Consider the following 18717-nt stretch of genomic DNA (forward strand, 5'->3'; position numbering starts at 1 on the left):
ACTATAGCGAAAATGGATAGTGTTTTAAATATTATTTTAATTATTTTATTTATAGTAAATTTTATTTAAATAGAGGTAATATAAAAAGAGGTAAAACACTTCTGCCTGAAACACCTAGCCTAAAATAAAAAATATATCCAGAATTACATCCCTAACTTTCTTTCTTTTTTAAATAGATGGATGAATGAGGCAAATAATACACCATATACTCGTTAAATTTTTCAGGAGCTCTAATGATTAAAAAATCAAGATTTAAGTTTTAAGCTTCAAAAACTTATTTTTAACTTGTTTTCAAATATAAACATTTTTTTAAAAAATGTCAAGCACTAAACTCATCTTAACCTAAAACATCTCATTTAATTATTTAAAAAACCCAAAATTAAATTGAATAAAAAAACTTTTTTCGAGCAAAATAAAAAATCTCAACAACATCTAAGGAACTTAAGACCAGTTTTTTTCATGATCAGAATAAATTCAATAGCTTTCAATGCAGAAATTTCATGTAAATTTTTTTTTAGTTTAACGCAGGTGTTTAGGTCAGCTTACACGCATCTCGACTAATCCCACGGGCCCTGAAGTTAACGACCACGTAAAACTTCTGTGCCCATCATATAAGTAACCACAGGACTCGAAACTGAGACTACAGAGAAAACAAACCTTTTAATCTCAAGTTTTTATTATTGGATCACCACTTAGATTGATGGTTAATTTCATGCAAATTTTGGTCATATAGGTCGTGCTAAAACAAGACTTGCTTAGTCTAGGAGCAGTTTTGGCAATTGCCATTGCATCTGGTGTATTTATATTGACCCTTTATTGTTGCTGCATAACCTTCCTGATTTATTTTTCAGATCTTGATGCGACATTTGATTAAAATTTTACTCTAAAAAATTCATGAATTTTAGGTTAAATCATGATTAAGATAAGAAGAACTGATTTATTATCCGAGAAAAAACAAAAAAAAACATTAATAATTTACAGTGAATCAACTTTAATATTTAATGTTAAAAGTAGAACCTATCTATTTTATTTTATGAAGAAAATATCAAGTTGATATATTTATAGTTCCCATCAATCAATAATTGCAAGTGGAAAATAATAATTTAAATGAATAGGCAGCTGAGCTCATGTTGAGCACAATTTTGAATTAAAAAATATCTACAAATTATCTAATGTTGAAAATATCTGCAGGTTTATTAATAAATTTTATCTTAATTTTCTTTTACCAGAAAAAAATTATTTGTTATCATTACGAGCTTTACATACCCGATCTTTTTATGACAAGAACTAGAAAAAAACTATATATCTTTTAGTTTCGCCCCTGAAAATATATTAATCTTGAGTCAAACATAATATTCGTTTATTATTGGTCGTTTATTGCTGCTGACGTGGAAAGAGTAAATAACACCAATCCTTGTAAATTATTTTTTATTAACCTCCTGCTCCCCAAATGTAAGTGTAAAGGTGTATTAACTCCCATCCTCTGTAAATTCTTTTTCGTTAACGGCCTTCGTTTAGAAAGTACGTGCAACTCTTTTCCATGGACCCTTTTTTATGGTTTTAGTGACAGATGTTATCCATCAATTTTGCGTACAAGGCAAAGTTCCAACAAACCATCTATATCTAAACTAATGTGTTCATAAAAAATCAATTTATTATATATTATAGTTTCTCTAAGATTCAAACCAGAATGGTAACGTGAGAATCGATCATACCCACTCACCAAGACTCCAAGAATGCAAGCCTGTCTTGCAAGGAACATGAATGATTTTTCCTGATACTGTGGTTGAAGAATTTAATTCAAGGAAAATAAAATAATGGTAACGATGAGATATACTGCAGGGGAAGTCGGGCAATTTTATTTCTGCCGAGCAAGAAACGAAATTCCATTTCCAGAAATACCATATACATCAAAAACGAAATATCTTCTCCATATACACTCTTGCAGGTGTTTTTTGACCGGCTGCAAAACCGCTCGCAAACTGCAACACTGTTCTTGGCTTGCTGCCCCCACGACAAAAGACAAGCACATGCACCGTCACAGAATGCAGCGTCCACCGCATTACCGAGTGCTTTGCTTTTGCTCACCAACGCAACTTACCTTTTCTCAGTAGGGTAAACGTACCCACCCCATCCAATTACAATGCCTGCCACTGAATCCACCCCCACAGGACCTCTGATTTGCTTGTCAAGCAGGGTTTAGGCTACATCTAGCCGAAGTTTTTCACAGCCACTAAGAATTTTGATAAATCATCATCTGTTCATTCTTCTGGCCTCTCCTGGCAAAGATTATAAATATAAATGAGTATCAATCCCCATGGCACAGCAGATTACTTCCATGCTTTAACATGAGGGTGGATAGAAAGGACTGAGAACAAGAGCCGTATATTTTCCAACGTCCAAGGTCTCCAAAGAGGTTGGCACTCCTCTGATTTTATAATGCAGGCACTGATTCTTTCAAGTGAGCATGTACAGATGTGGTTTTATGGTGAAGAGATAAAAGCATAAGAAATTACCAAGTCATCTTTGAAGAACTTGTTAATATGATTCTTGGCATCATCAGCCTTCAAATTTGATATCTGCTTTGCTATGAACTGCGACTCAATGTTACATTGAAATGATAAAGATGTCAAACCATAACGTTAATTGGTGACTTTCAACCACTTCATCTACTAATTTTTTATTTGCAAATCGACAATAAACCTTTTTTTTTTTTTGGATTCGAGGAAATCTCATCTCCTGAAAAGTGCGTTTTGTGAGTCCAGATGAGTGAGTAAAACCCCAGCTGTCCTAAGCTCTTACAAGAGATGTACGCCTTGACTCGAATTCGAGACCTGCTGTACAGATTTTAAGCCTTTTGCCATCATGCTACTCCCCTTAGGGACGACAATAAACCTTTCCATACAACAACTATGGAACACTAAAGAATCAAAATCTGTCAAGAAAAAGGACTTATCAGGGACTCTTCAAGTCCTCGAAATCCTTGGTAAACAGCTTCAGTCCTGCTCCGGGGAAGGGGCAGCCTCCTCACCTCTGTCATGTACCTGCTCATCCCAAGTTCCACAAAAGCAGAATGCTCAGAATAAAAGGACAACCCCATGTGAGACTAGAATATTGTTCCAACACTAGACTGTAATGGATGACTTAGTCTTAAAATCTAGATAAGCACAAGAAACCATTGTAACAATGATTTTGCTTATTAAAAAGAAAAGGAGATAAAAGATAACAAGGAAACATTGTAAGATGGATCACGGGAATAAGGGTTCATAATAAGATGTTCAAGAATGTCATAAAAGTTCCCCGTAGCATGACCAGCTTATGTTAATCTCTTCTATTCCTACCATGCTTAGAATTTTTTTTTCCCCTCACGACATTAAAATGAGCCACTGAAAGATCAAGCAGGGTGGATAGAGACTTCAAGGTGCTACAAAACTCTTAGGCATGCACTCAGGTTTGTTGATCAAACAACATATCTTATATAAGTGGATCAGATCAGGATGTCTGATGAACTTAGTAACCACGAAAAATAACAATGCTAAGAGATAGTGGGAAGCCACTCCGCTAATTGTTTTGAGTCTCAAAGTCCAAGGCAAAACAAGAACAGCAAACTTATAACATTTATTTAATCAATACTTTAACGCCATTGCCAACCAGGTCACTACAAAGCAGTGAGACATAAAAGCCAGAAAATTCACGAAAGCACAGCTTTGATCCTGAAAAATCTCTTATTCTCATAACCCTTTCTAAAGTCATAAATTTTCAGGCAATTCTAACTCAGGAATGAAATGAAGTTATTATTTTCCTCTTTGAATCAGGAAGTATCAAATGGTCTTGATCCCTTTCTTTCAGGCCAAGAAACAGGTATTGTCTAGTATGTCTAACATCAAAGCAGCTAAAGGCAGCAAGTGGCTGAGACGACAAGCTGACCTGTTTGCTGCACTCGTGATCTTATCACGAATCCCTTGGTTAATAATGACAACAATTTGTTCCAGTGAGAATGATCCAACTAATTTTAATGAAGCTCCAGCAGCGCTTGTACCCATCCTCTGGCAAATACAATCATCGCCCATTCACGGAGTACCACAAGCACAGATCGCAGAAGGCGTAGCCTAAGGTTGGGAGATGGGAAGATAGCTCCATTCGATAATAACTGATCATAAGTGCTTGATACAGGTTCAATTGCACCCTAGCAAGCAGCAAGAAGAGCTCTTGCTACGTCTTCATCTCCTGAGTTTCAATCTCTGATTCCAGTCTCTCCTGCAAAATGAAAACAAATTGTCAATAAAACAAGCCCAAACACACACGAGTGTGAAGGAAATGCCTTTTTTTGTGATGAAACAAATAAAAAAGAAAAGCAACAAGCACTATGTATTAATGCAGGAAAAGTGCTGTTTACACAATAACTACAAACTTATTGGTGTAAAGTAAATAAATGGAAAAACAAGTAAATATTAATGAAATGTAAGTGTACCAGTGCAGCCTTATCAAGGTGAAGGCATAGGGTGTCTAAAGGTAGAAGAGTTCCCTCTCCAGGATACATGCAGGAACCAACCCTCTTCAGTACTGAACAAGCTTCCGCAACACCACCCCTTGAAAGAGCTTGATCGATTAGTCTAGCCCAGGTTTCTCTTACAATGCTACTATCAGCATCACCAAAATATAGCAACGTAAAGCATCTCCGGACATATCGAAAAGAAGAAAAGGAAATCAAGGACTTGCACATATAATAAATTTTGAAAATTTGAAGCATGTAATACTGATACCTGCTGATGATGTTTCAAAATCTAGCATATTCAAGGAACAATTTATTTTGTGATTGGATAATGGTTATTTAAAAGTTCATATCATTATTTTCTTCCTTTTAGCCTAGGATGTACAAAAATAATAGTAAAAGTTTTTGTGCCTACAAAAACACTCATTATCAATGGGATTTAAAAATCATTTGATAATAAAATAGTAACTTTAAACAGGAAAAGCAATAATTGAAAGAAAAAACTTTAAATTCCAAGAACAAAAACATTTGTTCTTGTTTTTGTGTGATTAATGCCCTAAGATATATAAACTTTTAAAGTATGAAAAGTTGTGAATCTTTTACCAGGATAATTCAAGTTCAAGGGTATTTATAGTCCCTAAACCTTATTGTTTTTATGGAGTGGAAGGATCAAGAAATTATTTGCTCTTATGATATTAATAAAAGATAAATATCCCTTACAGATTATTAATGAGATGAAAATATAATAAACTTATTGGAAAACCTTTTACACATCTATAAATATAAAAAGATGATTATTATTAACATGAATAAATTATGTTAATAGTCTTGAGATAGCACATTGAGCCTCTATATGGATCTCAAATACCAACTGGTTCGACGTGTTGCCAAACCCAGACGAGATGAGTTTGACAACTTGTAAGACCCACAATGATTTGGGCTCGACTATGTATATTAGATCTAGCAACTTTACATAATCATTTGGGCTAAGCTCACAGCTACTTATTGCCAACCTATAATTAAGTTACCACCCTATCACGGATTTGAACTCTTTAAAAGCAAAAATATCAAGTTAAAAATGCAGACTGTCACCTGCAAACATAGCGTGCTTGTTTTATCTCTGAGAACTATAATGCCATGAATTTGTAGGAGTGTCATTATGCTCACATTTGGCCAATCACTATAACATCCAAGAAGGAACTATTCTAGTGGAGACATGTAGTCATATCTGTTAAAGTAATTCAGATGAAACATAAAAAAGGGCTAGAATTCTCAATAAGATGCTTATTATGAGTGCTTAAGTTAACCTAAATACAAAGGAATTATATATAGGTTAAACTGAAAATACTATTTTACCCTTAATAAATAAAACTAGATAAATATTACTTAACATCTCCCCTCAAACTCACGATGCGGCATCTACAAGCATCGAGAGTTTGCCAACTAGAAAACGAAAACGAGATATGGAATGTGTCTTGGTAAAGAAATCTACAATCTGCAAGGAAGAATGAACAAAAAGCAAAGTAATGGTGTCATGCTTGAGATGATGACGAGTAAGATGACAATCGATCTCAATGTGCTTAGTTCGCTCATAAAAACCGAGTTGTGAGCAATCTGAATAGAACTCTGGTTGTCACAATTCATAGGAGTAGGATGAGAAAATAAAACTCTCATATCAGCAAGTAACTAACGTAACCAAACAATCTCTTTGGTAGTAGATGCCATGACAGAAGCTGTAGGAAAGTCGAAATACCAGATTGTGTAGAAGCGGAAGACAAAATATCACTCCAAATTTTTTTATTTTTCTTGCAGAAAGTTAATTCAAATACCAAATTGTAGAAACTGAAGAGAAGACGAAATACCAAAAGAATTGCAGAGACAGAACAGAAATACTAAATTGCAGAAGCTGATACCAAATTGCAGAAACTGAAGAGAAGACGAAATACCAAAAGAATTGCAGAGACAGAACAGAAATACCAAATTGCAAAAACTGAAGAGAAGACGAAATACCAAAACAATTGCAGAGACAGAATAGAAATACCAAATTGCAGAAGCTGAAGAATCTAAAATAAAGTTTCAGATATTAATTCTTCAGCCGCAAGCACAAAACTTGATTTTCATCCTCCATCTTTTAATACGTCAAACAACCCATGTCTGATGTTTTGAAAAATGAATCTGAAGTTAAGCTTCAAAGGAATGCATTGAGCGTGCTGGAACATCTTACAAGAAATGAAATGGATGATGATAACGATTTTGATACGAGCAGTGGCTTTGACATTGGTGAACATGATTTCTACAAGGGCAGCGAGTTTCATAAAATTAACAAGCCAAGGGTTCGATCAACTAGACTCTGATACCATGTTAAAGTAATTCAGATGAAACATAAAAAGATACTAGAATTCTCAATAAGATGTTTATTATGAGTGCTTAAGTTAACCTAAATACAAAGGAATTATATATAGGTTAAACTGAAAATACTATTCTACCCTTAATAAATAAAACTAGATAAATATTACTTAACAATATCAACACATAGAACAGATAGAAATTCTACTGTCATACATCTACAATATCGATCCATATTCATCTCAAAGGTCCTAATTATCTTCTGAACACACGCTATCAAGTTCAAGCAACTAAATTCAGTAACTGAAAAAACCAAAGATGAAAGATAATAAAACCTCATGAAATAGCCAGAGGCTGTATATAACCATTCAATTGGTTTGTCCTGCGAGGATTAGGAAGAAAGAGATGTACCTCCCAGATTTCAAAAGGAACTGCATATTCGTTAAATAGCTCTTTAAATCCAAGGATAACTCTCTGGCCTTTTCTCTTGCAATTTTGGCACTCTGCATCAACATTGCCGTCATGATTCATGAACCGATCCATTTTCAGCCTCAGACATGTCAGATGAAGCTCGTGACCTGGACGCTATAGCCTCCAATTCATCTTTTATTTTTATTTGAAACCGAAGAACCACAAGCTTCCCCTCAAGCAAATCTATCAATCCACCGTACAAAGTGAAGTGTGGGTGTTCGCAGAAAATCAGCTCATAAATAGTACTTATATTATCTCATGCTATATTGTATTTTAAAATGTTTTTATATGAAATATATTAAAATAATATTATTTTTAAAAATTTTATTTTTAATAAATAATCTATAAATATTAATAAGGAAATTAAATAGATAAAACTTGAAAAGTAAAACACTTAAAATATAAATAGCTTTTCTAAATAGATTTTTATTATTAAAATTATATAATAAAAAAAATTATATTTATACTATTTAAAAAATTATTTTATTAATTTAGTTTCTCAAATTAACTTTTTGTATTGAAGATGCTCTAAGTATAAAATTAATAAAACGTTAGGTACTCAACAAGTCAATATGCAATTATTTTTCTTGTTGTCAAACAAATTAAACTCATTTCAAAATTTGTCCCTCCAGGATCCGAAATTCCAAGCCCTAAAAAGTCTTAAAACACTTTCAGACTCCCCTCTCTCTCCCTGGAAAACACAACGGCGTCGATGGCTATCTCCGGTGCACTCAACGCTCTAAAGTCATCCGAACTCATCTCCTGGAAACCAGTAGCACTCTCTCTTTCTTTTTCAACTTCCTAGAAATTATTTATTCAGTAAACTTATAGTAAAAAAATTTGAAATAAAATCAGTGTGGCAGGGTTCAACGAACACTAAAGAGATGCGTGGAGGCAAGCGGGACGACACTCCACTCAGGAAAATCTTCAACAGTAAGGCTATTGCCAGAGCTAGCAGGCAAAGGGCGCTACTTCTATTTCAACTCCAAATCAATTCCAGCATCCATCGATTACGCACAAGAATCGTCTCTTTGCACAACTCTCTCCAACGACGGTGTTAAAATTCGAACCGTCGAGCACTTGCTTTCCGCTCTCGAGGCTATGAGTGTCGATAATTGCCGTATTGAAATTACCAATCTTGACTCTGATGATTCCGACTTGGATTCCGAGGTAGGTCAGACTCAGTCAGTCATGGTAAGTTACTAGCATTTCTTTCCGTTCGTGGTGTTTTTGAGAATGTGTGATTTATAGGTTCCTATATTGGATGGTTCGGCGAGGGAATGGGTGGAGAGAATAGAAAAGGATGGTTTAGTGGCAGCCAAAGATGAGTGTGGGAATGACTGTGAGAAACTGGCTCCCTATTTGAATGAGCCCATCCATGTATCGAAGAATGATTCGTTTGTGGCAGCGTTTCCATCACCGAAAGTTCGAGTTAGTTATGGGATTGATTTTCCTCAGGTAATCTAAGTGCAGCGCACTCTGCTGATGGATGTTTTTGCTTTTGCTTTTTGTGTTGGAAAATGCTTTTATCCATGAGTTACTACTGTGTTTTTACTGTCATTACTTTGAGATGTTAAGTAAAGTAAGTAACATTATTGAGAAGTACTACAATGATTCCTAACTGAATCTTCATGTATAAACTACGTGTTTTCTTTAATGATTTGATTTTACTCTTAACTTACCATGTAGGCATTCCACCAGTAATTGATCATTTGGGGGTAAAAAGGAGCTTTTTAATCTTATAATGGATGAGCAGTCACTGTTCTCGGGTATAGAATTATAGATTCGTAGTATTAATTATCTCTGGGAAATGCTCAAATGCCTTTCCCCCCTTCCTTTTGTAGGTTGCCATCGGCTCCCAGTGGTTTTCCTTAGCTCCTCTGGAGGATTCTCTTTATGCCAGAGAAATAGCTCCATCAAGGACCTTTTGCATATATGAGGAGGTTTGTCCTAACCTCTCTTTCATTACCAATGTTGTTCTTATTCTTTGCTCATTGTGATGGCTTGATTTTAGCAGTTTTAATAAAGAAAAAGTATGATGAAAAAAAAGATGCCGCTGTTAGTTTTTCCTTATCTCCTACATGTGCGGGTTTGTGTATTTTTTACCATGAAGACAACCGCATCCATGACTGTTTGATCTCTTGATGTGATAAATAGACCTCCTTGCCTTTCTTTCTTTCTTTCTCTCCCTATATACATATATGTGGGGAATGGATTCTTTCTTTCCAAGCTCTCATCTCAATTATTAGTCATCATTAGTCACCCTATCTACGATTCAGAAAATGTGACTGCCTCTATTCTTGAACATGTTGTAAGTTGAGCTCTTTAAAGCTATCAGACGTTCTGCCTGGGTAATCAGATTTCAGATATTGAATGTTGGGAATATCTTCTCGATCCTTTTAGCAATTAATTGTTCCAAGTTTTTCTATGAAAAGAACTGCAGTACTATTTTTGCATTTTATCGGTGATATAATTGTGTGGCTAGTTGTAATACTAGTGCATGGAAAATTTTACACCGATGAAACAAATTGCTGTTAAGTTTCTGAAATAAAAGTAACAGAGACCATACCACTATAAAATCACACTACATTGCTGGCACATAATTTTAATCAAGCTTCAAGCAGTGCATAATACAAGTGTATATCAAAGAGAAAGGGGAAAATGTTTGGATTAACATGCTGCTGGTTCTTATAATTAGATGGAAGCTGATGGTTTTTCTGTGATGGTTTAAGCATCGCTCCATCAAATAAAACAATGTCAAGTATGTCTTTGCTTTAGCAGGTCATCGTATGCCCATGGCTACAAATACTAACTTGAGTATTTTTCTAATGCTAGAATTCATGCTCGAAAATCCTTGCAGGTAGAGCATATGCGCAATGCAGGACTTATTAAAGGGGGCTCACTAGACAATGCCATTGTTTGTAGGTCAGCTGTTTCATTCTTATTTGGAGATGAAAGTACGTGAATGCTAGGTTCATTGGGCTACTGCAGCTCAAATTGCTATAATGTTAGTTCTTACTTCTCAAAATAAGCAGGAAAATGTTATTTTTCTTAATACTTTTACGCAATTGCTACTTGCCTAAAACCTAAGTTTTTTGGCTGCTGGTGGGATTAAATTAAACTTGAACATTTGCTTTTGCTGACAAATGGCTGGAATGGTATGAATCTTTTGTTTTCAGTTTGTTCTTGTACACATGAGACGTGCAGAAAGTGGAATGTAACAACGAGTTGGTTCTTGTTATAACCCTTGATTTTTATCTGCAGTGCCAGCAAAGGTTGGTTGAATCCACCACTGCGTTTCTCTGATGAACCATGTCGTCACAAGATCTTGGATCTTGTTGGTGACCTTTCCCTGTTTGCACGGTTTGGTAATCAAGGACTCCCAGTGGCACACATAGTTGTTTACAAGGCATGTATTATTTATTTATTTATTTATTTGCATGTTTTTGCTAATATGGTCCAGTAGTTATTAACAGATAATTTTTTTTTACTATTTTTTTTCTTTTTGAAAGACAGGTAATTTATGATTTGTGTACATGGACAAAAATGTTGCATCTTTGTGTGATGCACAAATTTACATGTATATCCTTCTTTGTGCATGGATGTATGTATTTATATGCATATATCTAAACTAGACTTAAACTTGCAGAGCTAACTTAGATCGGCAGCCTGACAAATCCTTCCTGTTCTTCAAGTAACTTGTGCAATTGGTTCTCACTTATTTTATCCAGGAGCATGTCATGGTAATATTGCTCCTGTTTTCCCCTTGTGTATATACCTGCAATACTTTAATTTAAGCCTTCATTTCATTTTCAAAAGACCTTTCACTTTTACTAAATAAATTGTTTTACTGGCACTGCTATTAGTTTTTCTAATATTATTGCTAAATATTGTCTTCTAAACTACTTAAAAAGTTTGCATCGTGGGAACTCTTGATCAAATATAAAGTTCATGCTCGATTATGTTTAAGGATGAGACTTTCATCCTTGGCATAAAGAAATTCATGCTTCTGATGCTTCTTTAGTTTATTGAAGCCATAATTGTGCTAGTAGTTCATGTACTTTGCACATTTTTAGTGAATGTGAACAACCAGCTAGGGGAGCGATGTCATTTTTGCATCCATCATAAATTTGTCAGGGAGATTTTTGTTGCCTGGTGAATTTTATATGTGATTTTACGACTTCTGATTTAAATGCTAGCAGTTTAACAGTTCCTTACGAGTTTATGTTGTGGCTGCATCATGTGAAAGCTCATGAGAAAAGAGAATCAGCACCATTTGTATTTATTTTCACCGTAGTTGTATTATTCACTCTTAAATGTAATCTAACAACGGGAGAGATTTTTATCCAGTTTCTGTCTGAAATATGCAATTGATGCAGGGCGGCCACGCACTTCATACCAATTTTGGACGCCATCTCAACGATTCATTTAAGAGCTGACTTTTCCGCTGGTGGAAAGCCAAGACATCAATTATGAAGATTCTACCAAATTACGCGGTAACAATCCATTTGATCGAATAGAGATGTAGACAATCCGGTAGGCAGGAAATGAGGAAATCAAATGGCAATATCCGAGTCTGGTTAATTTTGATTTTTTTAGAAAAATATCTTGCCAGTATTGTTAAATCTCATGATGTAAATTAGTCCGTGTCTGTGTATTCTGTGTCAGCGTCCGTGAACAAGTACCCTTTAGCTTGATATCTGGCATTTGCTGAAGTCTGCGTGTTATTCTCCTTTCCTTGCCTTGCCTTGCCTTGTATCTGGGCTCATTCAAGCTCATTCAAGCACAAGATTAAACTTCTCCTCCCCTTCATGCTTTAATCACTGGACTTGGACGAAAAGTGGAGAGGCCTAGCCAATTATCCTGTACCCTAAATGTCCAATGTTGCTCTCGCCACCAAAGAAACAACCTGTTTTAAACCGGGAAACGGTGGAGTTCACCGTGTAGTAGAGTTGGATGTGAGATTTTCTCCTCCATTTCCAGTAGAATCCTTTGTTTCAAGACAATAAAATTGAGGAACTGGAACAGCAACTTGGATTAGCAGATTACAGACGTGAATAACCAAAATAAAATAAAAATCGATAGCAGAAGAACTTGAACCTTCGACCTTTTCGTTACTCTGGCCAACTGAGACCCTCCTGCTTCTCGTGATTTTTGAGGTGATAAATTAATTGTTTATGTCGACAAAGACAACACGCAGAGCAGCAGAGGTTGATGAAAATTGAAGCACCGAGGAAGCAAGGAGGGGGAGCAGAGCTACTCGCTTGAAATCTTTCATTTGCTGTATACTAATCATTCTTGAAAGAGGTGATAATACATTGAGCAGTCTTGATGTTTTATAAAAGAGAAGGGAGGAAAATCACAAACTAAAATCAGAAAAAAGGATTTGAAGAGTGGGTGCAACTTGAAGCATTGCTGTTGCATTCACGAAAATGGCCACGATTGCGATCGTAAATAATATCACAGGTATTAAATAACGGTTTGCAGTAAACGGCCGTAAAACCCTTGTAAAAGCTCTAACGCCCAAAAAGGAGACGGGCTAGCTCAATTACATTATATTACAGCGGGCTACAACCCTGTGAACTACGTTTCTAATAGTATTTCACTCAATTTTAAATTTTTATAATTTTTAAATCATGATAAATCAATGTTAAAAAAAAATTAAAAAATTTAATATATTGATGTCTTTTAATGCCTCTTTTTAGTTTACCAAAAAAAAAAAAAGTAGAAAAAATCAATTGTAGTATAATTATATCGATGGGCTACCCTGTGGTATCCAGAATTTCCACTCTGAAAAAATCGTGTTTAGAAGAGTCAGACACAATCCGAGGCTGCGTCTGCAAAGTTAAGCATGCAACCATTCTTGCTGCAGTGACAAAAGCACGACCAATGACAGAACAAAGTTAGGCCTCACCAGCAAGAGCTTCATTTCCATGTAACTACACGAGAAGAAACACTACACAATTACACAAATTATACACAGCCATGAAGCTAAATCAAATCTTCAAATGAATTGAATGCCAAGGAAGCTGATACACTATATAACTAACAGCAAGAATTTGATTGACACTTGTATACTTAGCAGGTTACTATAGATGCAATCATGCAATTACATTGCTACAAAACATATAATTTAAGCATAAACAGAAAGTTTGAAAATTCTTGCTCCATCTTAGCATGCTTCTCAAACAAATCAGGAGAGGAAGACGAATCAATACAACTCCAGACTGAAATAAATACTAACTGATGCGTTGTTTACTGAATGCTACAACTTGTATTCTTCACAGAAATTTGAAGAAGCCTCTTTCCAGCCTTGGTTTCTTCTGTACAAGAAGATGAACAGTATGTGGGAGCACCGACCCAGTTGATTGTGGTTTCTCCTTATCTTTTCTTCATACCTGTTCATTTCCCTTGAGAATGTTGTACTTGCAGAGAGGACATGTTGCATTCATCTTAAGCCATTTCACAATGCACGTTGCATGGAAATGATGGTTGCAAGGGAGTGCATGGAGTTCTGCTCCATCCTCATATGGGCTAAGACAGATACAGCATTCCTAAAGGGAAAATTAAATATCAAAAGAAAATATTGAAACCAAACTCTACAGCACTGGTGAAATCTCTTAAAATGAATTTGATGGTGAACGAGAACTGTTCTTAGAATCATGCAAGTCTTTCACTTAATTCCTGGTCCTTGCAATTTTTTCCATATTTCTTCGTCAAACCATATAATTTTAAGACCATTCCCGCCTCCCCTATTATTGGAGGAGAAAACAAGTGAAGAGAATCTTGAACCATGCATTATTTAGGTCCTAACCTAGTACATTTAAGCAACTCCTAGACACAGCAGCCGACTAACCTAGCATGAAAATGCAGACTTATTTGACCAATAACATCCAACCACATGACAGGTTGACTCAGATTCTGCAGGACGATCTCACAACAGACAGGCCAAATAACGGGCTCAATATCTGGAATCAAACCTAATAAAATACTTCTATATATGTTCATGGCAAGAAAACATTCCCACACCATTATGTTTATAGTAAAAGCTGTTTTTTTTTCTTTTTAAATAAACACAGTAAGAACAATCTCTAAAATATTGATGGTTGATGGCAGTCAAATATTGTTATATAATCTTCTATTACGGTAAAAACAATCTGTAAGTTCTAAATTTATGGGACCGGATTCATTCATTAAATGCTTAAGATTTTCCAAGAAGTGATTTTGGTAAGGATATTTGGTAAATTTAGCATTATTCTTGCACTGTTTTACTTCTCCTTTTCATGATCAGCATTCCTGAGATATTGTACCAATCCCATTTAGATATGTAAGATGACCTTTTTTTTTTAAGAATAGGTAAGATGCAGGCAATTTTAATACTAGATTAACCACTTCTAATTCAAAACATGGACACTGAACATTTTTTTGTTTTTCCCGAACCAGATGTGGTCCCCGTACCTCTGTGTTGTAATATTGGACTTAATTTAGCTAATTTGCATGGTATTAAATTTTAAATGCCTTAGAATAACTGCACGCTCAAAGAAAAGGAAAGGAAAGGAAAAACAAATAATGCATCAGGTTTTGTTAGGGCAAAATATAACCTAATGAATTTTTCCTCCTATTTATTTTAGAGGCCTTGAATAAGGGCTCAAATCTAATATAGTACAAAGTAGAGCTACTAGAATAAATGCAGTCCATGTGTCAATAAATTAGATATATCCAGTTCCTTTCAAAAAGTGTAAAGTTAATGTATTGCATTGCCATGTAACATAATGCAGAATGTTTAAGCAATGATATCATCAATTACGACTTTCAAATTATTTGCAAGAGAAAAACTCGGCTAATTGATGAAGTTAGGCAAATCTGATTGAACTTGATGTAGCTAGTTTGTGATGTTCTTGGTTGTCGTCGTTTCATTAAGCAAAAACAATTAAGGTCCATATCCTCAAATATAGGTGCAAAGAACATGCTCACTAAAATATCTCATATCCAGGACTCATTTGTCTCACCCAAATAAATTGAACTACTAATAACAACAATAGAAGTGATATCTCTTGTTTTACATCTCAGCAATTTCACACGCATGCATTCATTCTTCTAAAGAGACATGATTTTCCACTTTTTATAAGGAGATTTGGAATAAGTGATTACTGGCTAAAAAGAGATTTCAAATTATGGCAAGACATGAAGATTAAATGATTATACCATACTTACAGGTTCACCGCTGCTCATCTCAGTATGATCTAAGACAGTGCTCTCTCATCAACATTACAGTAAATAAATAGCTCAAATTTCCTTTTCAATTCCTTTTGCACAAATATGCAGACATGCAGAAACACTAGATGTACAAGTGCGATATATATCAAAATGACAGTAAACAGGTTGACAAAACTCCATTGCTTTTCAAATAAAAATGACAGCATTCCCTTCTAAATGTGGTTCATAAAAGTGCAGATCCACAGGCTTTAAAAAACTGAAAATTCTCATGATAAATAACTTACCGCATCCTCAGGTAAAAGTATACGCTCAGTTGACAAGTACCCACTGCTTGTTTCCACAGGAACCATTTTCCCTGCCCCAACTCTGGGCCTTTTTTCCTCATTACCTATTACTAGGTATTTGTATTTTGGCAGCATACTGAGATCTGCTTCTGATGCACCTTCCTATTTAGTCACACATGAAAAGAGAGAAGCAGAAAGTCCTACTTAAGCACATGAAAATGCCAACAGCTATAAGGTTTGCAAAGCCATCAGATTGTTTATGTTGGTAAATATTTTATCTTCATACCTGCCCTGCAACAGCATAAAGAATTGCAATAATGCATGGCAAGCAGCAACAGAGAGCGATCCCAATCAAACATGCCAAAACAACACAAAAGATCGCAAAGAACACATCAAATGCGAGAAAAACCACAGCCAGCCTGCAGAAATTCAGAATTAGAGATCCTTGTGGTCTTTATTTGCATATATTATTGTTACAGGCACCAAACCAAGAAAAGAAAAAAGTACGGGGGTGACCTACATCCTAACATTTGTAAGGTTTATGTGCCAAATAATCTTGTACAAAGCATGAGGAATTGTTGATTGCTTCAGAAAAAAAAAATGTCTTGGTACGCTGACATAGGAAATCACTGATGGGGCATGGTTGTATTTAAAAGAGGAAGAAGAAAAAGGCAGTTATACTGGTAACAGAATTTTCTGTTAGACAAGGGTACCTGAAGCTTTCAAAAGATCTTGTGATATTAGGTAATGCCTACAACCATATAAATTCAATGGAAACTGAAAGCCTGTACTAGATTAGTAAAATGCTTACCAGTACAAACGAGGAGCATTTTGCAAAAGGGCATCGCCACCAGAGACTACCCAATAAAAGCCAACTATCCACCAGAGAAATGACACCATGGTATTCACCGATTCACATCTTTTAGTGAAACTGGGCCAGAAATCATTAAATTAATATGACAGCAACAATTGATAAACCTTCCAGTAAAGTTACTAGACAACATATTGTAACCGATACCGCTGGAGATCCATACAAGAGAAGGAGAGAGGAAAGTTACTCAATTACAAATAGCAAGATATCACATTTTGGAGCTCGCTTCACTCCCATTTGAATAAACACATACACATGTATACTGAAATCACATACTTCAAAGCTTTTGTGAGCTAAGCAGAGGTGGGCACAAGCATGAGACTAGATATCCAGTCTCTAGAATTCCATAGATGATGTGCCCATGTTATCATCATAGACAAATCAATTTTTAACGCTCTTTGCACAAATGCTTAAAATCAAGATAGATTGCAAGAATCCCTCGTGGTTTGAGATAGTAACTTAATAAGTAAACGAGAACAAAAACAAAGTCCCTCTCGTTTTCATGCAAAAATCTCCTTTCACTGTTTATGTTTAGTCAAATCTATCCCGCACTAAGTTTTATAATCGCAGAACAACTCTTTCAAGTTTAAAACTTTTTTTAAGAAAAAAGCAAATTACGTGTTCCACATCTGATATCCTCCAGTGAAATTGTAATCCGTTCCCTCGGGAACTTCGTCAAATCATCTCTCTCTTTTCCATGAACTTGTCAAATTAGCTCACATTCCTTCCATTCCATATACCACCTAATAATGCAAAATGCACAAAAATGTCCATCTTGGATGCTGTGCTAGTAGCTTCCAATAAAGAAGAATTTGATGAAATATGAATTCTCGGGTTCACAATACACGAGTTGAGGAATCAAACCAACATTAAAACTGCAACAAAAAAACTAAAACCCTAATAATATGTGATATGAAAACCAACACAAAACTCGAAATTGAAATTATCTTTCTGAAAGAAAGAGAAAATCCCAAATAAGCACAAAAACCAGCAATCGCAAAAATAAATAATAAAAAAGGAAAGAATTTTTTATCTTCATTTTCATTTACCTTGATCTAGGAGGAGTTGCTCTATCATGTTCATCGCCATCCTCGTCTTCACTCTCAGCAACATTTTCTCCCTCAATTGACTGTTGTTCGCTCTCTACATCTCTCCCTCTCCTCGTGTTCCTTCTCCTATACTCCAACCACACCAAAATGACATGCACCAAACACTGCAAGCTATACCCACAGATCCATATCCTTATCGGTGTGTTCGGCCTCTCCTTCGCCGTCACCACCAGCATCGTTACCGAAACCACCACGAACGCTGCGTTCCACAGCATGTCTAATGCCACCACCGGCTTCGAGTACCCCCAGTCAGCGCGTCTCTCATCCAGCTCACGAGCTGCTGTTTCTCTTACCAGCATGGACGGGCCGCGGCGGCCAGTGGCCCGGCCGAGGAGGACGGCTAGGGTGGTTTGGCTGGCGGTTGGGGAGGTCGGAGAGTCTTGTCGAGGGCGGAGGAGTGGCGCGTGGGAATCACTTTCGGATGACATTCTTGGACAAAGTTTAGTGAGAGCAAGTGAAGGTGCAGTGGTCGTGTTGATCTAGACAGAAAGGAAGGTCATCGTAAAATTTTAATTATCTGGGGTTAGAAATACGAGGAATTTATTTATTTATTTATTTATTTATGAGGATTAAAAGAACGAAGGGGTAGGGGTTGAATGGCCGATGAAGATCATTTCCATATGTTGGAAATGTATCTTTGTTGACTTTTCTTGGTGCTTTGGCTCCTGTGTTGGTGGTGGTGTCTTTTTTTTTTTTTTTTTTAATGTATGGAGAGAGTTGAAGGCGATTGAATGGACAGCCTTGAGACTCAAAACCGCTAAATACGTCGTCGTAATAAGTCTTAGGTCCATCGTTTCGTGGGACACATTTTTCTCCTATTTTAGAATTTTGCTTGGATTTCATATTTCGATGGAGAATATCTCTTACACTCGAGACCTTTTCAAATGTTGATGTTTTTCCCCCCTGTTTTTAGGGTTTTTGCAAGAA

General features: G+C 35.8%; 3 protein-coding genes across 13 annotated transcripts; 1 reads left to right on the forward strand and 2 right to left on the reverse strand.

The window, feature by feature from the left end:
* Nucleotides 1-1834: 1834 nt before the first annotated feature.
* LOC133696327 (nuclear pore complex protein NUP155-like) lies at nt 1835-7543 on the reverse strand. Of its 6 annotated transcripts, none has more exons than XR_009842655.1 (5): nt 7250-7543; nt 4472-4589; nt 3928-4257; nt 2517-3044; nt 1835-2279 (listed from the first exon to the last, which is right to left on the reverse strand). XR_009842655.1 is itself a non-coding variant. In XM_062118496.1 (4 exons), the coding sequence occupies exons 1-3, from the start codon at nt 7360-7362 to the stop codon at nt 4213-4215; spliced, it is 363 nt and encodes a 120-aa protein (XP_061974480.1). In that variant the 5' UTR covers nt 7363-7543; the 3' UTR covers nt 2526-3044; nt 3928-4212. The 6 variants fall into 6 exon arrangements, 1 of the variants encoding a protein (XP_061974480.1); XR_009842653.1 differs by having other exon boundaries at nt 4472-4637; XR_009842654.1 differs by having other exon boundaries at nt 4472-4640.
* A 335-nt stretch (nt 7544-7878) lies between these two features.
* Nucleotides 7879-12024, forward strand: LOC133695967 (probable UDP-3-O-acyl-N-acetylglucosamine deacetylase 1, mitochondrial). Of its 5 annotated transcripts, XR_009842578.1 has the most exons (8): nt 7879-8081; nt 8165-8479; nt 8561-8767; nt 9154-9252; nt 10170-10234; nt 10574-10718; nt 10959-11052; nt 11689-12024. XR_009842578.1 is itself a non-coding variant. In XM_062117959.1 (7 exons), exons 1-7 carry the CDS (start codon nt 8022-8024, stop codon nt 10962-10964), a joined length of 897 nt encoding a protein of 298 aa, XP_061973943.1. In that variant the 5' UTR covers nt 7879-8021; the 3' UTR covers nt 10965-12024. The 5 variants fall into 5 exon arrangements, 4 of the variants coding, with proteins under 4 accessions (XP_061973943.1, XP_061973944.1, XP_061973942.1 ...); XM_062117959.1 differs by having other exon boundaries at nt 10959-12024; XM_062117958.1 differs by lacking the exon at nt 10959-11052 and having other exon boundaries at nt 7880-8081.
* A 1277-nt stretch (nt 12025-13301) lies between these two features.
* LOC133697389 (E3 ubiquitin protein ligase RIE1-like) lies at nt 13302-18478 on the reverse strand. Of its 2 annotated transcripts, none has more exons than XM_062119889.1 (5): nt 17731-18477; nt 16622-16741; nt 16097-16229; nt 15811-15972; nt 13302-13863 (listed from the first exon to the last, which is right to left on the reverse strand). In XM_062119889.1, exons 1-5 carry the CDS (start codon nt 18216-18218, stop codon nt 13702-13704), a joined length of 1065 nt encoding a protein of 354 aa, XP_061975873.1. In that variant the 5' UTR covers nt 18219-18477; the 3' UTR covers nt 13302-13701. The 2 variants fall into 2 exon arrangements, with proteins under 2 accessions (XP_061975873.1, XP_061975874.1); XM_062119890.1 differs by having other exon boundaries at nt 13691-13843; nt 17731-18478.
* Nucleotides 18479-18717: the final 239 nt, after the last annotated feature.

Source organism: Populus nigra, chromosome 6 (assembly GCF_951802175.1).
Source record: "Populus nigra chromosome 6, ddPopNigr1.1, whole genome shotgun sequence".
Classification (NCBI taxonomy): Eukaryota; Viridiplantae; Streptophyta; class Magnoliopsida; order Malpighiales; family Salicaceae; genus Populus; species Populus nigra.

Bases quoted from the DNA above. Each gene is read 5' to 3' on its own strand.
- LOC133696327 (XM_062118496.1), bottom strand. From the start codon at position 7,362: ATGACGGCAATGTTGATGCAGAGTGCCAAAATTGCAAGAGAAAAGGCC. The intron at 4,677-7,249 runs GTACATCTCTTT...ATATGTCCGGAG, and splicing joins TTCCTTTTGAAATCTGGGAG to ATGCTTTACGTTGCTATATT. The intron at 4,258-4,471 runs GTACACTTACAT...TTCATTTTGCAG, and splicing joins ACCTTGATAAGGCTGCACTG to GAGAGACTGGAATCAGAGAT.
- LOC133695967 (XM_062117958.1), top strand. From the start codon at position 8,022: ATGGCTATCTCCGGTGCACTCAACGCTCTAAAGTCATCCGAACTCATC. The intron at 8,082-8,164 runs GTAGCACTCTCT...AAATAAAATCAG, and splicing joins AACTCATCTCCTGGAAACCA to TGTGGCAGGGTTCAACGAAC. The intron at 10,235-10,573 runs GTCAGCTGTTTC...TTTTATCTGCAG, and splicing joins GACAATGCCATTGTTTGTAG to TGCCAGCAAAGGTTGGTTGA.
- LOC133697389 (XM_062119889.1), bottom strand. From the start codon at position 18,218: ATGTCATCCGAAAGTGATTCCCACGCGCCACTCCTCCGCCCTCGACAA. The intron at 16,742-17,730 runs GTAAATGAAAAT...TTTCTGGCCCAG, and splicing joins GCAACTCCTCCTAGATCAAG to TTTCACTAAAAGATGTGAAT. The intron at 16,230-16,621 runs GTAAGCATTTTA...GAATTTCTGCAG, and splicing joins AATGCTCCTCGTTTGTACTG to GCTGGCTGTGGTTTTTCTCG.